This window comes from Nerophis lumbriciformis, linkage group LG19 (genome assembly GCF_033978685.3).
Source record: "Nerophis lumbriciformis linkage group LG19, RoL_Nlum_v2.1, whole genome shotgun sequence".
Taxonomy (NCBI): domain Eukaryota; kingdom Metazoa; phylum Chordata; class Actinopteri; order Syngnathiformes; family Syngnathidae; genus Nerophis; species Nerophis lumbriciformis.
This window is the reverse complement of record NC_084566.2, coordinates 209474-227339: the sequence shown is the minus strand read 5'-3', so window position 1 is coordinate 227339 and position 17866 is coordinate 209474. Positions and strand designations below refer to the sequence as shown.

General features: G+C 37.5%; 1 protein-coding gene across 1 annotated transcript; it reads right to left on the bottom strand.

The window, feature by feature from the left end:
* LOC133619062 (forkhead box protein Q1-like) lies at window positions 1–1151 on the bottom strand. Its single transcript, XM_061979930.1, has one exon. It carries the CDS (start codon window positions 1037–1039, stop codon window positions 305–307), a length of 735 nt encoding a protein of 244 aa, XP_061835914.1. The 5' UTR covers window positions 1040–1151; the 3' UTR covers window positions 1–304.
* Between the last annotated feature and the right edge of the window lie 16715 nt (window positions 1152–17866).

Below are 17866 nucleotides of genomic sequence, written 5' to 3'. Positions count from 1 at the left end.
TTTACAGAACAACTTGAGAGTGTTTTATTTTGAAACAAACATGTATTGTAAAGAAAGTGCAAACCGACAGCTTTACAATATTAGTAACAGTTATTGTGACAGATCCATCCATCCATCCATTTTCTACCGCTTGTCAGGGGGTGCTGGAGCCTATTTCAGCTACATCACACAAGCAAAACGGGAAACGAAATGTCAAAAAGAAAACCTCCACCAAAGTCAAATATAATCATGTTTCCTTCTTGCAGTCGTGCACATGATTTACGATGATGCAACATGAAGAATAAAGAAGCGCCATTAAAAAGCTTCACAAAGTTTGTAAAAGGAGCCCACACATCGGCGCATGCGCAGTCCCGGGGTCCATGTGATACGTCGGCTTGACGTGCAGCAAAGAGGCAGCAGGTGAATGGAAATAGTGCATCGTCATCATCACGCCGCTGTAGTGATCCACGCGTGGGAAATCGTGTTTGGAGAAGGGCTTGCTGAGGATGCTGTCTATCGTGAAGGAGCTGGTGAACTTCTTAGGCGAGCTTGCGCGGTCCTCCGAGCCTTCCCGCTGCTGCTGTTTACTCAAGCGGATGTTGAGGCGCTTCCGCCGGCGCCGGAACACGCCGTCCGCGAACGTGTACTCGCTGTTGGGGTTGAGCATCCAGAAATTGTCCTTCCCCCACGGCCGGGAAGGGTCGCGCAGCACCTTGTGGAAGCAGTCGTTGAGGGACAGGTTGTGGCGCACCGAGTTCCTCCAGCCGGTGTAGCCGCCCCGGAAGAAGGGGAACTTGTTCATGAGATACGCGTTGATTTGGGCTAAAGTGAGGCGGCCGGACGGGGAGTCCCGGATGGCCATGGCGATGAGGGCGATGTAGGAGAAGGGCGGTTTGGGTCTCCTGGTGTACGGCTTGGATGTCCCGCTCGCAGCAGGGCTGTGCGCCGCGAAGTCTCCATCCGAGCCCAGCTCCTCATCGGCGGGGAGAGGCGACAACGTCCCTCCCTCCGGAGCTTTGAACATCTCATCCATTTTCCCACACAAAACTCCAAGCTTCATGACTTTTTTTTTTTTTTTTTGTCTTGCGCTACTTGGATTGGTGTGTCCGGTCCGGTGCGTAAAAGTCCTGTGCGTAAAGTGCGCTTAATTGGTTCCGGTGATGTTGAGCCCTGGCACGTCTCGTCACTTAAACCTGCGCGTGCAACAGTTTATAGCTTACCTCAGGGCCAACCCAAAAAAGGGGCGGGGCTTGCGCTTGACTGCCGTAAAACCATTACGACACGTGACACGTTTCTGCAGAAATCATTGACTGTACAGGAATATGTTGTTATGGTCATATTGTGGCGCGTTATCCCCCTGAGAGACAGTGCCCTCTAGAAAGACATTTTTCCCCAGAACTCTGACAACTCCAGTAACAACTTCTCAGGTGGACATGATCTGCTATTACACCTGAGACAAGCAGGTGGCGCGTGGTTCCACAGGTGATCTATTTCCACCCACTCACATGAGTTTTGTTTTGGAGAAGCACTGCTTTCAGGTCGCCGAGCCTACATAGAAACCAATGTTTTGTGTTTATTTCACGTCTGCCAGGATGGAGGAGTTATCTAAGAGCTGGCGTGTTGTTTAAGACTATTTTGGAAAGTCACCTGCGAAACGTGACAAAGGGAATCACGCACACAACTTTGATTGACAGCTATATCATTTGTCAAGTTCAAATGGTGGTAGTAGTTTAGGGCAAACCTGCCTAACAAAGTCACTTGCGGTGACATCACGTATTTCGCTTACACAATTGTCCTTGAAGCCTTGGAAGGAAGAGGATCTAATTACACCTGTTACCGTTTTACAAAACGAATACAGGTTCTGTAACCATAGTTCAGAGCTGGGTAAATATTCTCTTTTTTTTTTGTCCTGTCCAGCTTCTCAGGCAAATCATATAGTTGATGTAGATGTTCACATTTACTTTACAAAAGAGAAGTGTAGGATACTTCTCTTTGTTGCCTTATTTGTATTTGACTTTATTAAATGTATTTATATTATCATTTGGTGCAGGAGGGAAAAGAAAGAGAAAAAAAGGAAGACAGAGGGGGAAATTGTGGGGACAAGAGGGAGATTAGACAGAGAGACAAAAACAACTACAGCAAACAACAATAACAACAATAGAGTAACATCAGCAAATACGATATGTACAAATAAGATGGTAAAAGTGATAGCAAAGAAGCACTTAGCGAAATAAATAATAATACAGAAATGACAATGAACATTATTATACTACAAATGGAGCAATAGAAATAGCGCTATTGATAATGAACAACAATACAGTTGTTCAAATGCAACAATACATATACGTGATGATAACTAGAGATACAAATGAATGCAGAAAAATGGAGGGGAAGAAAGAGAAGCAACTAGAGATGTCCGATAATATCAGACTGCTGATATTATCGACCGATAAATGCTTTAAAATGTAATATCGAAAATGATCGGTATCGGTTTCAAAAAGTAAAATATATGACTTTTTAAAACGCCGCTGTACGGAGTGGTACACAGACGTAGGGAGAAGTACAGAGCGCCAATAAACCTTAAGGGCCCAGTCACATAATATCTATACGGCTTTTCACACACACAAGTGTATGCCATGCATACTTGGTCAACAGCCATACAGGTCACACTGAGGGTGGCCGTATAAACAACTTTAACACTGTGACAAATATTCGCCACACTGTGAACCCACACCAAACAAGAATGACAAGCACATATCGGGAGAACATCCGCACCGCAACACAACATAAACACAACAGAACAAATACCCAGAACCCCTTGCAGCACTAACTCTTCCAGGACGCTACAATATACACCCCCGCTACCCCCTAAACCCCGCCCCCCCTCAACCTCCTCATGTCCCAAATTCCAAGCTGCTGTTTTGAGGCATGTTAAAACAAATAATGCACTTTGTGACTTCAATAATAAATATGGCAGTGCCATGTTGGCATTTTTTTTCCATAACTGGAGTTGATTTATTTTGGAAAAACTTGGGCAAATATTCTGACTCGGGGGGCCACATTGAGAGAGAAAAATGTGTCTGGGGCGGCCAATGTGTATGTGTGTATAAATGATATATACACAATTAGCTGTGTATGTGTGTTTGGGTCCCTTTTTTTCCAGGAACACTAATACCAAAAGTCACAATGTCCGATAGAGTTCTAAAAAAGTTACGACAGACCACCTCAAAAACGGATTTTAAAGTTTTTTACTGAATGGGACACCCAAAATGTACATGAAAATAAAGAAAGGATTTACAGTATTAACTATGAACAATAAAACACTGAATATTAACAACATATGAACATCGCTCATCTTTCACTTCTCAGAGTAGCTCCTCCATAGACATCTCTTACAATCAAGCAAAACACAACAAAAATGTAACAAACAGCAAAATATAACGTTTTTGATTCCGGGGCCCAACTTTTCCACTACAGAGGGGTCCGGAGCCATTCCAATATCAACACAGAATTAGTAATCATACTCTTGATTTTAATGGTATTCAACAATTATATCTAAACTACTTTAAGTTTACAACATTGTCAAATTATATGAAACTATGTGTTTATCACAAACTTTAGTTATTTAAATGATACATACGCGTTTAACTGTATAAAGCTGTTGTACAGTATGTGTGTTTGGGTCCCTTTTTTTCCAGGAACACTAATACTAAAAGTCATAATGTCCGATAGATTTTTAAAACGGTTACGACAGACCACCTCAAAAAATGGAATAGAATTTTACAGTTTTTTACTGAACGGGACACACAAAATGTACATGAAAATGAAGAAAGTGGGATTTACAATATTAACTATGAACAATAAAATACTGAATATTAACAACATATGAACATCTTTTACTTCTCAGAGCAGCTCCTCGATAGACATATTTTACAACAAAAATGTATCAAACGGCAAAATATGAATGCAAAGGGTAATAAACACCTACAATATGATACATTATCACTTTTATGCAGAACTTTGTTGTAAAAATTTGCTTCCGCATCTGTTCCTGACACATGCGTTTCGGGCTGGCTGCTCTGAAAACAAACCCGGCCCACTCTGCTTTGTTCCTGGTCTGAGCTGCTGTGATGTAGATTACTGTAATAACTCCTATAACACCCAAAAGCGCAGATTTTAACCATTGAAAAACTTTCTATAGTTCAAGACTTACGGTCATTTAAAAACAGCACTGCACATAATAATGGTGGCTACAGTTTTGATGTTAAAGGTCTAACAAAATGATGTAGAACGTCCGGTGGGCCGGATGGAAAATCTTAATGGGCCGCATGTGGCCCGCGAGCCGTAATTTGCCCAGGTCTGCCATAGTTTATACATTACGCTCATGACTTGGTGTAACTAAACATTACCCTATAAGATGAAGGCAATTGCATTTTATTGATATTTGAAATGTATTCAATGTTTATAAATGAATATTTAAATATACTAAATGTAAAAAAGGGAATAAATATTCAAAAAAAGATAATTAAATGAAATCTAGTTTGGTTACGCCATCATGAGCGCAACACAAGGTTGTAAAAGTTTCAACTCATCATCATAAATAAGATGTCAAAAGCAAATACACACAGCTTAAAGATTGATCAATACCTATTTAAATTTAGTAATACATAAATATGATGATTTATCAAAATATAAAATAAATATACCTGAACAGAACGCTCATGATGGTTACACCAAAAAGTAACGCTATGAATCGCGTTTTTCCAAGTTTTTGGGGCATTTTTATGCTATTTCCAAGCATCTCCTTTTTATTATCGTTGATTTTAAATGGTCAAACTAATGCAAATTATATATGCATAAAAAGTCATATTTATTTTGATTGTTACATTTTGAAGTACATTTGTGCAGGTGGGCGCGAACGTACCCATTACCAGAGCTGTACACATTATGTAATGTAGTAACAGGCACATTCATAATAACACGCAATATTTACATATTTTTGTCATTTTAAGTATACAGGGGCGTATTCATTTCACAGACGCATCACAACGGTCTTTATTTCCTGACAACAACTACTACTGCTTATGGCAGACTTCATGAGAGCCAACAACAACTACTCTGGGACAAATAATGAAACGGAACCTTGTATTTTTGAGCCTGAATATACAAAGGACGATCTACAAGTTTTAGAAGCTGGGTGATGAGCAGATCTAGCAAGTAGCATTGTTAGTAAGTGCTAAACAAGAAACACCAACTACAAACATAATAAAACAACCACTTATTGTACAATGTCTGCTCTCACTGGAATGCCGACTGATAGAATGATCATAACTTTATGTTTGGGTGAAGAATTAATCAGTCCTTACAAAGGGAAAAAACATTTATTGTTGTGTCTGTCTCGCGATCTTCGGGTATAAATTGAATGTAAAAGTTGACCAACTTTTCAGTTTATGGCCAAAACCTACAAGTAAGGCAAGATTTATAATCTAGAATTAACTATTACCAACTCAGAGGCGATGCAGCTGCTCACCAGCTCAGTATGGCAATAGCTGCATAAACTAGTTAGCTCTCTGTGATCACAGCGCTGCTAAAAGTATTTGTCTGCATAGCGCTTATTTTAACAATATCGCCAATTATCGGTTACTATTCAGGTCATGACATGTAAATGGTGTATTGTTGGCAGTTTTGTGGGCACAAAATATTACTCCCATTAGCTTCATTAATAGCCACCTCGTACTTGCTGTACTGTATATTACAAGTTAGAATGCATAAAAAAAGGAAGCGATATGTGTTCTTGTCTTACATAAGGATTGTGAATGATTCCAAAAAAATTGCAGTTCCCCTTTTTGTACAATTCTAAAAAAAAAAAAAAATGGTGTGTTTTGAAAAAACGTCCATGACACTTTTCTATACCACCAAAGCTTAAATGCTGATACGGTTTTAGTTAAGGTCAGGGCCGTTTGCTACTCAGCGGTGATTCAACGTGACTTTTGTAATAGTTTTAGTTGAGGTTTCGCAGCATCGTGGCTGTGATTATTCAAAATCCCATGGAGAAAATTGTTGATTTAGCTTCACTTGGAACGCCGTCATTGTGACAGATTTACGACCATATTTCCAAAACGATTTCACTACTTAAGTTTTTATAGTAGCCAAACTTTTTTCCTTAAAGATATACTATCTAAAGAACTTTAGTTTTTTATATTTTTTGCCCATTTATTGTGTTTTGTTTACGTTTTCAATTAATGCCAAAAGGGCACAGCAGTTATGAATTGGCTTCACTGCAGTAGTAGATATCGAACACTTCTCTTTCCCCCTTGGACCTTTTAATGTTTTTTTATTTGAACATTATCTAGAACAGTGATTCTCAAACTGTGGTACTCGGGCCCAATCTTGTAGTATGCCAAAGAATCACTTGATTAAAGTACAGTGTTACTGTTCAAACTGTGTGTAATGTTACAATGGCCAAAAATTTGAAATATACTTGTTAAATAAAACCTCTGCCTTGTTCTTAATGAATACTTAGGCTTACTACGCTACTGTATTTTAATGTTGGTCATTGTGGTGGTACTTGGAGAGTTAAGTGTTTTCTGAGGTGGTACTTGGTGAAAGAGTTTGAGAACCACTGATCTAGAATATAAACTGTTAAACAGATTGGATTATATTGAAACCTAAAGTAGTCATCAATCTAATTGTAGTCTTTTTGTTTATTGTTCGTACGTGATTATTTATAGTTAATACAAATCTTTACATAACTTGTAAAATAATACGCTATATCTTAATAGTAATTATGAACATTATTTACTGCATTTTTGTTGGTTATGTCTTGTATAGTTATTTTGGTCACCAAGAGTAATAATAAACTATCATATATCACTGTTGATTGGTTCTGGGTAAATTAATGTCCACAAAGTCAGCGCTATGAATTATTAATTGAATATTTTCCAAGCTAGGGCATAAAAAAGTGTTTATGAAGTTCTAAACATGTTTTAACAGCAAGGAAGCCCCTACACATAAAATAACAGCCACGTTGTCACCTTCACAAACCACATACATGGCGAGGGACGACTGTAATACAATAATCACCCTTCGCTTTATCCTCAAGTACTTTTTAGGCCCTATTGGGGCCACAAACAATATCTTGTTTATGGGCCACAAAAAATGTGCATGTCTCAGAACTATAAGTACTGGGTAGACCACACATTGCATTTTAACATTATTTTCTTTGTTTCAATATTTAATGTTTGTTTAGTAGTTTTGATATATTCTCCTGAGATTTCCCATTAATTCTTTTTTTTTTTTTTTCCATTGTCAGTTTGTCTATCCTCAAACTGCATCCAACCAAGATATACAATGTTTGATACCTGTTCTGTGGGTCTACCATCTGTTGTAAGGATTATTTGAGGAACTGGTTGGTTTTTGCTTACTACCATTGCTTTGTTTTTCTCACATTCATTTCCATTTGATTAGGTTTGCCTTCATCATTCTTTATATCATTACACTCATAACTGTAGTAGGTTATTTGTGTGTTCAGTACTAACATGGATGTGTCACCAGCATATGGTAAATTGTTTATGTTCATGTCTGCAACCTCTCTGAATATTTTTTTTGCTGTACAAACTTGGTAACAATACACACTTGTTTTACTCCTTTTTAAATATTTCTGTCGTTCCCCAATCAGTTCTTGTGACTGCAGTTAGTTCCTAATACAAACCCTGTTTCCATATGAGTTGGGAAATTGTGCTAGATGTAAATATAAACGGAATACAATGATTTGAAAATCCTTTTCAACCCATATTCAATTGAATGCACTACAAAGACAAGATCTTTGATGTTCAAACTCCTAAACTTTTTTTTTTTTTTCAAATAATAATTAACTTAGAATTTCATGGCTGCAACACGTGCCAAAGTAGTTGGGAAAGGGCATGTTCACCACTGTGTTACATGGCCTTTCCTTTTAACAACACTCAGTAAAGGTTTGGGAACTGAGGAGACACATTTTTTTAAGCTTCTCAGGTGGAATTCTTTCCCATTCTTGCTTGATGTACAGCTTAAGTTGTTCAACAGTACGGGGGTCTCCGTTGTGGTATTTTAGGCTTCATAATGCGCCACACATTTTCAATGGGAGACAGGTCTGGACTACAGGCAGGCCAGTCTCTTTTAATATGAAACCACGTTGATGTAACACGTGGCTTGGCATTGTCTTGCTGAAATAAGCAGGGGCGTCCATGGTAGCGTTGCTTGGATGGCAACATATGTTGCTCCAAAACCTGTATGTACCTTTCAGCATTAATGGCGCCTTCACAGATGTGTAAGTTACCCATGTCTTGGGCACTAATACACCCCCATACCATCACAGATGCTGGCTTTTCAACTTTGCGCCTATAACAATCCGGATGGTACTTTCTCTTTGGTCCAGAGGACACGACGTCCACAGTTTCCAAAAACAATTTGAAATGTGGACTCGTCAGACCACAGAACACTTTTCCACTTTGTATCAGTCCATCTTAGATGAGCTCAGGCCCAGCGAAGCCGACGGCGTTTCTGGGTGTTGTTGATAAACGGTTTTCGCCTTGCATAGGACAGTTTTAACTTGCACTTACAGACGTAGCGACCAACTGTAGTTACTGACAGTGGGTTTCTGAAGTGTTCCTGAGCCCATGTGGTGATATCCTTTACACACTGATGTTGCTTGTTGATGCAGTACAGCCTGAGGGATCGAAGGTCACGGGCTTAGCTGCTTACGTGCAGTGATTTCTCCAGATTCTCTGAACCCTTTGATGTTATTACGGACCGTAGATGGTGAAATCCCTAAATTCCTTGCAATAGCTGGTTGAGAAAGGTTTTTCTTAAACTGTTCAACAATTTGCTCACGCATTTGTTGACAAAGTGTTGACCCTCGCCCCATCCTTGTTTGTGAATGACTGAGCATTTCATGGAATCTACTTTTATACCCAATCATGGCACCCACCTGTTCCCAATTAGCCTGCACACCTGTGGGATGTTCCAAATAAGTGTTTGATGAGCATTCCTCAACTTTATCAGTATTTATTGCCACCTTTCCCAACTTCTTTGTCACGTGTTGCTGGCATCAAATTCTAAAGTTAATGATTATTTGCACAAAAAAAAAGTTTATCAGTTTGAACATCAAATATGTTGTCTTTGTAGCATATTCAACTGAATATGGGTTGAAAATGATTTGCAAATCATTGTATTCCGTTTATATTTACATCTAACACAATTTCCCAACTCATATGGAAGCGGGGTTTGTACATCTTTCTAGATCTCTCCTACCTATGCCCATTTCTGATAAACATTCAGTCTTTAAACAAATAAGGAACATCCAAGCTATTTCATAGAAAATAATCAAACTATAAATGACCCTGAGAAAATAACGAATGCTTTTAACACCTTCTTTGTGAATGTTGGACCTAATTTAGCAAATGAAATTGTACAACCTGAAAACAGTGTCAAATTTAATGAACAAACCATTCAAAGCAACTTAGAATCGTTTTTTATGTTTCCCGTTCATGAAAGTGAAATCACAAAAATTGTAAATTCTCAGAAAAACGAGAAGTCAACAAACTGCTGTGACTTGGACTTTTCTCTGATCAAAGAAATTGTTGATTTTATAGCTGTTTCCTTCACTTATATATGAAATATTTATTTTATAAAAGGTGTCTTCCCAAAGAAAATGAAAACGACAAAAGTTATTCCCATCTTCAAAAGTGGATATAAGTTCACCAACTATATGCATATCTACTCTCACAATTTCCAAAAGTCCTCGAAAAATTATTTGTGTCAAGATTAGACAGTTTTATTGATAAGCATCACTTGCTAAGTGAACACCAATACGGTTTTCGATCAAACAGGTCCACTTCCATGGCAGTGATGGAACTAGTTGAGGAGGTAACCACTGCAATTGATAAGAGAGAGCTTGTTGTTGGCATTTTTAGTGACCTGAGCAAGGCCTTTGACACCATCCATCACACATTACTTTCAAACAAAATGCAGAGGTATGGTGTCAGAGGTCTTGCTCATGATTGGTTGAAAAGTTGTCTTGGTGGTAGAGAACAGTATGTGCATATGACCAATGTAGATTCAGATAAAAAGATTATAACACATGGAGTACCCCAAGGTTCTGTACTGGGACCAAAATTGTTTTTATTGTATATTAATGATATCTGTAAAATCTTTAAAAAACTCAACTGTATTCTCTTTGCTGATGATACAAGTCTGTACTGTTCTGGGCAAGACCTTGGCCAGCTCTTAGAGACTGTAGAGAGTGAACTCCACATACTAAAGCAATGGGTTGATGCCAATAAACTATCTATCAACCTAAATAAAACAAAATATATCATTTTTGGAAATATGAAAAATAACATACAGTGTCATATAAGAATTGATGATATGGAGATAGAAAGGGTATATTCAACAAAATTTTGGGGAATCTATATAGATGATAAATTAAATTGGAAACTGTACATAAATATACTTAAGACAAAGATGGCAAAAAATATTGCTATGTTACATAAAATCAAAAACTCTGTAAATCAAAAGGCTCTTAAAATGTTTTATAATTCTTTTGTACTCCCTTATCTTAATTATTGTGTTGAAATCTGGAGTAACAATTACAAATCAAACATCAACACTATATTCTTACTTCAAAAGTAAGCGATTAGAATTGTAAATTATGCGGATTATCATGACCATACCAATGCTCTGTTTATTAAATTAAAAACTTTAAAACTGCATGATCTTGTTGACCTCAACACTGCTATTGTGACGTACAGAGCTCATAACCACATGCTGCCTCGGTGTCTACAGGAGAGGTTCAAACCCAGAGACTCAGAGGTTCAGCTGTCTTTCAGAAAGCAAACATAAGAACGAGCTTAAAAAGTAGATGTGTTTGTGTCAGGGGGGTTCATCTGTGGAACAGCTTGGATGATTCCTTCAAATGTTCCAGTTCCATTCACACATTTAAAAAACACTTTAAGACCAATGTCTTGGAAAAATATATCACTCTTGAATCAACACAGTAGTTAATACTATGATCAATGTTAATTAAAAACTAAATGTGAGATATAAATAATAATGGAAGTATAATTGTTTGTATATAGTATATAATTGGTGCAAAGGTTTAACACGTGTACAAGGATATTCCACATGCCTTTACTGTGTATATAATTGAACTGTGTTTATGTTGTGTATAATGTGTATTTATAATATGTTGTACAAAGAACATTTCATCATTTTCGGAAGTTCATCTTGTACTTGACATTGTTTATAGGGTTAGGCGCAATATGTGTTCAAGTTCAGCCTAAACCCTTGCGGTCTGCAACATTTTCTTTTTCAATCTATGAATGTACAACTGTTTGTTTATTTTGTTGACCATTGACCAAAGAAGAAGAATAAACTAAACTAAACTGTTATGTAATGCTTTGAAGTAGTCTATGAATCATATAAACCAGGGCTGTCAAGTGATTCATTGTTCTAATCAGATTAATCATAGGTTATTATTTGCTTGCATAAATATTACTGTGAAGCCGGAAATGCGTTTGTGAGAGGTGCCGCCTTGACGAGAAGCCAGTGTGTTGACGAGAGATGTGACGGTTGTCTATAAAGAACGTGGCTCTCCATTCCCTTGTTATGGTCTATCTTTTCTGCGGGGCTTCATCTAAAAACAAAACCTCACGAACAAGCTTATATACCTTTTCGGTTGACAGCGCTGATGTCTTTTTTTTGTATAAACTATCTTTAGTTTGTACGACATTAGTGCAATGGCTGTCCAATTCGAAAAGGCATTGTTTAATTTATCTTAGACATAGTTTGTTGTGCTCTGTTTCCTGTCCATGTATCATTCAGGCTGGAAGAATCCGTTTTAAAATTGATGTGCGCTTATGATAAAGTTTGTTTCTGCAATACTAAGTCATTTTTTTCAGTTATGTATAAAGTTTTGAAGGGCGCTACCAGTAACAGTTAGAGATGCTACCTCAGTAGAAGCATTTAAGTCCCATCTTAAAACTCATATAGACTTTAAGTAGACCCCTTTTAGACCAGTTGACCTTTTCTGCTCTGCCCTCCCATTGGGTTGAGTTTTTTCTTGCCCTGATGTGGGATCTGAGTCGAGGATGTCATTGTGGCTTGTGCAGCCCTTTGAGACATTTGTGATTAAGGGCTGTATAATTAAACTCTGATTGATTGATAGCGCACACTATAATCACACTGGCGTGTGACATGATCACTGCCTGTGCGATGCACGCAGCTTTCTTGTAACGCGCTACTTTTTATTTTTAATCACATGCGTTAACGTTGACAGCCTTAATATAAACACATCTTGATTAGTCTCCAACATTCTCTCACGTTAAATTAAGAATCCTTTTTTGCGTACTCTTATCTGGTCTGAAACCACTCTCTTGTTGACTTATTTATTTATTGATTTGTTTGTTACTCTTTGGTGTATCACTTTAAGGACACATTTTGTCACAATTGAGTAAGCTGATTCGAAAATCTGCACAGTCTCATCATGCTTTACTGTTTTGTTTTTTTGGCAAAGAAAAACAAGAACGGATTGTCCAATTTTAGCTGGTATTTATTTATTGTTGTAAATTATCCAATCTTGTTAATAATTCTGCAATACTACTTTCCAATTATTTCACAAAAATACTCCACGTATTGATTTTGGGGGGATTTTTTGTAGTGATTGTATGGATGTTAAGAACAACAGAAGTATATATTTCAAACATTCATATATATATATATATATATGTATATATATATATATATATATATATATATATATATATACATACATATATATACACACATACATACATACATACATACACATATATATACACATATATATATACACATATATATATATATATACATATATATATACATATATAAATATATATACATATATACATATATACATGTAGATATATATATATATATATATATATATATATATATATATATATATATATATATATATATATATATATATGCTGACAGTTCACAAGGTGATCATATGTCAAAAACAGTATGTATAGCGGCTAGTTAGTTTATGTCTAAAAACAGGTCAAACCAGAGACATATGTTAAAGGGGAACTCCACTTTTTGGGGAGTTTTTCCTATCGTTCACAATCATTATGAAAGACATGACAATGCATGTTTTTTTGTTTTGTTTAGTTTTTTTTAATAACTGATGTAAGTATTTATGTCATTTAGTAACAGGGATATTTATAATAATATTTTAGCATTTTGATCATTATAAGCATACGTGGCGCATTAACTTAAAAACGCATCACGTTTGCTTTTTTCATGAGAGCCAACAAACATAATAAAACATCACTTACTGTACAATGTCTGCTGTCATCAAGATGCCGAATCCTAGGATGTTCATATATTCCGGTTTAGATGAAGAAATAGGGTGGGGGGACAAGGGGGGAGACTAATTGTCTTTTTGTGTTGTTCTCACCATTTTCGGGTCCTAAATGGCTGTCAAAGTGTACCAACTTTTTAAAGTACATCCTCAGCCATCTACTTTCCAGGTGAGAGGCATGATGTATGATCTACAATAAACTTCCAGGGAGCAAGGAAGCTAGGAAAGACCACGCCAGTCGATCATGTCGAAATTGTACACAGGCTTGTGATCACGGCGCCGCTATAAATGGTTTGTCTGCGTTAGCGCTTATAATAACAATATCACTAATATTTGGTTAATATTTAAGTCACAAAATGTAAATTGAGTATTGTTGGTGCTTTTTGGATGTTTATTTATTGGATTGTATGGGCGGAATATAGGACTATTGGCTTTGCTGTTTTATTTACGTGTATTTAATATTTGGAATGCATTTAACAATCCATCCGTCATCATGTCTTCAACAATGATTGTGAACGAAAAAAAGTGCAGTTCCCCTTTAAAGAACAACAGGAGAGGTACTGCAAACAATATACTAAATCAGGATGTTAGCATACGCCATTAAACTAGTGCCTCTCAAAGCAGTTAGCTCTTTTGAAAAAGTTTAGAGAACAGGGAAAAAAAACTTGGGCAAAGCACATATCCATATTACAACATACAAACCCCGTTTCCAAATGAGTTGGGAAATTGTGTTAGATGTAAATATAAACGGAATACAATTATTTGCAAATCCTTTTCAACCCATATTCAATTAGATGCACTACAAATACAAGATATTTGATGTTCAAACTCATAAACTTTTTTTTTTTTTGCAAATAATAATTAACTTTGAATTTCATGGCTGCAACACGCGCCAAAGTAGTTGGGAAAGGGCATGTTCACCACTGTGTTACATGGCCTTTCCTTTTAACAACACTCAGTAAACGTTTGGGAACTGAGGAGACACATTTTTAAGCTTTTCAGGTGGAGTTCTTTCCCATTCTTGCTTGATGTACAGCTTAAGTTGTTAAGTTGTGCTATTTTAGGCTTCATAATGCACCACACATTTTCAATGGGAGACAGGTCTGTACTACAGGCAGGCCAGTCTAGTACCCGCACTCTTTTACTATGAAGCCACGTTGATGTAACACGTCTTGCTGAAATAAGCAGGGGCGTCCATGGTAACGTTGCTTGGATGGCAACATATGTTGCTCCAAAACCTGTATGTACCTTTCAGCATTAATGGTGCCTTCACAGATGTGTAAGTTACCCATGTCTTGGGCACTAATACACCCCCATACCATCACAGATGCTGGCTTTTCAACTTTGCGCCTATAACAATCCGGATGATTCTTTTCCTCTTTGGTCCAGAGGACACGACGTCCACAGTTTCCAAAAACAATTTGAAATGTGGACACGTCAGACCACAGAACACTTTTCCACTTTGTATCAGTCCATCTTAAATGAGCTCAGGCCCAGCGAAGCCGATGGCGTTTCTGGGTGTTGTTGATACACGGTTTTCGCCTTGTATAGGACAGTTTTAACTTGCACTTACAGATGTAGCGACCAACTGTAGTTACTGACAGTGGGTTTCTGAAGTGTTCCTGAGCCCATGTGGTGATATTCTTTACACACTGATGTTGCTTGTTGATGCAGTACAGTCTGAGGGATCGAAGGTCACGGGCTTAGCTGCTTACATGCAGTGATTTCTCCAGATTCTCTGAACCCTTTGATGATATTACGGACCGTAGATGGTGAAATCCCTAAATTCCTTGCAATAGCTGGTTGAGAAAGGTTTTTCTTAAACTGTTCAACAATTTGCTCACGCATTTGTTGACAAAGTGGTGACCCTCGCCCCGTCCTTGTTTGTGAATGACTGAGCATTTCATGGAATCTACTTTTATACCCAATCATGGCACCCACCTGTTCTCAATTTGCCTGTTCACCTGTGGGATGTTCCAAATAAGTGTTTGATGAGCATTTCTCAACTTTATCAGTATTTATTGCCACCTTTCCCAACTTCTTTGTCACGTGTTGCTGGTATCAAATTCTAAAGTTAATGATTATTTGCAAAAAAAAAATGTTTATCAGTTTGAACATCAAATATGTTGTCTTTGTAGCATATTCAACTGAATATGGCTTGAAAAGTATTTGCAAATTATTGTATTCTGTTTATATTTACATCTAACACAATTTCCCAACTTATGTGGAAACGGGGTTTGTACAACTCAAGACAAGATGTGACAAGGGATTTTTGGAGGCCGTTGAAGTATGTGAACCAAAAAAAATCCACAAATCAGCTGCAGCATTCTATAAACCGCAGGTTACAAAGCGGGGGCAAGGGGAACAACGGCTTATAGACCGGAAATTATGGCATAATGTAAACTCCAAATAGCACAACATTGAAGAATGTTGGAGGTTGTTGGGATTTTGGAAACACTCATCAGAAAAAAAACGGTTTTCATTGCCACCATCAAACTAAATGGAACTAAGAAAAAAAAACAAAACAATAATGATCAAAAAAAGGTAAAATAAATGGAACTAAGAAAAAGGAAACATTTCAAAGTGTGGAATCATTTTGATCGTATAGCGCCAAATAAAGTCAATGTTCTTATTTTCCTGTTTACCATTTGGCTCATTGACCATAGTGTTTTTTTCTGCGCAATCATTTGTTTGGGGGGGAAAAAAAATCAATAAATAAAATTATATTTGCTAACTATTCATTTTACATGCAGGTCAAATGCAGTGCCTTTTTTAATTCATTAGATAGCAGATGTACATAAAAATGGTAAATGGGTTATACTTGTATCGCGCTTTTCTACCTTTTTTTTTTAAGGAACTCAAAGCGCTTTGACACTATTTCCACATTCACCCATTCACACACACATTCACACACTGATGGCGGGAGCTGCCATGCAAGGCGCTAACCAGGACCCATCAGGAGCAAAGGTGAAGTGTCTTGCTCAAGGACACAACAGATGTGACTAGGATGGTAGAAGGTGGGGATTGAACCAGTAACCCTCAGATTGCTGGCGCAGCCACTCTCTCAACTTCGCCACACTTAACTCAGCAACAGTGTCAATACAGCTAGTGAGTGTGCCAAACACTCACAGAGGCATCACACACCCATCCCTAAGGAATGCCATGATGATAGTGTAAAAATCATAGATAAGGGTTTGTGAACAACACACTAAGTATACGGTACTCAAGGACTATAAGTACAGAGCTTGCACACTACTCTAGGCGTGGGTTCAGAGGTGCAGAACCTGCGCCCGTGGGTCGTACAAGAACATATGCTGAATATATCAGAGGAATAGCAAAAGCCTCAAACATTGTTTGATACATTTTATGTCTAATTATAATCTGGAATATCTTCCACCACATTATAAAGACTGCCATGCGGGCTGGAAGGTGTCTGGTCTCAGTCGTGACTTACCAAAGTCCCGACAAACATGATTTGTAAAATATGCTCTCACTGTATATACTGCAGTTGTTTATGGAGGAAAAGAGTCAGAGGTTTGTTAAAGGGCAGATGTACGTAATACAATCCATGCTACTTTCCTCAGATGTTTTCATCTTTGGCCTTATGCACTCTTTCAGTGAATCATTTATTAGGGATTGGAAGTCATTTTTCTGTATTGATTCGTTTTAAACCTGTTGAAAAGCACTTAAATGCACATTTCAAGAAGTACTGTGCAGACAACTATTTGAACGTCGCTAAAGATTTCAGTTACGCAAACCTTTGGAGCAAATTCCACACAAAGTCTAAAAATAACCCTGTGAAGATGTCTACCTGTCTGGCTTAAGTTTGCACAAGTCGTGATCTTGCTCAAGGCTCACTCTCTTTTTTTTTTTTTTTGCTCTCTAAACAAACAAATCCTCTTTGCGTGTGAGGCAGCCGTTAGTTTGAGGGGTCAAGATGATTTCCAGATGATTACCTTGCCGAAAGCATAAACAGAAGCCTCAGCGTCCAAGGGATGCATTTAAAGGGTCAAAATAAAAGCACAATTTGATGGCGATGTTAGGCGTTGCTTCATGCTATTTAGGAGTCTCCGGAATATTTTGCGCTAATTTGGCTTACTGTAAGACTACTGTAAACTGGGCTAACCCTCGTATAAACACTCTATGGCAGGGGTCAGCAACCCAAAATGTTGAAAGAGCCATATTGCACCAAAAAAAAACAAAACAAAAAAAAAACATCTGTCTGGAGTGTTATAATGAAGGCAACACATGATGTAAGTGTCAATATTAGCCTACTATCAAAATGATTTTAAAAGTCTTATACAAATGTTATAATGAAGACAACACATGATGCAAGTGTCCATATTAGCTATATTAACCTACTATCAAAAGGCTGACGCGAATGTTCGTTGACAGAAATGTTGTATTTTAATTTTTATTCTACACATTTTTGCAACATTGGAAATCATTAGTAACATGGAGGCTTCTCACAGGATGAGATCACTTCTGGAAATTACTGGC

Bases quoted from the DNA above. Each gene is read 5' to 3' on its own strand.
- LOC133619062 (XM_061979930.1), bottom strand. From the start codon at position 1,039: ATGAAGCTTGGAGTTTTGTGTGGGAAAATGGATGAGATGTTCAAAGCT.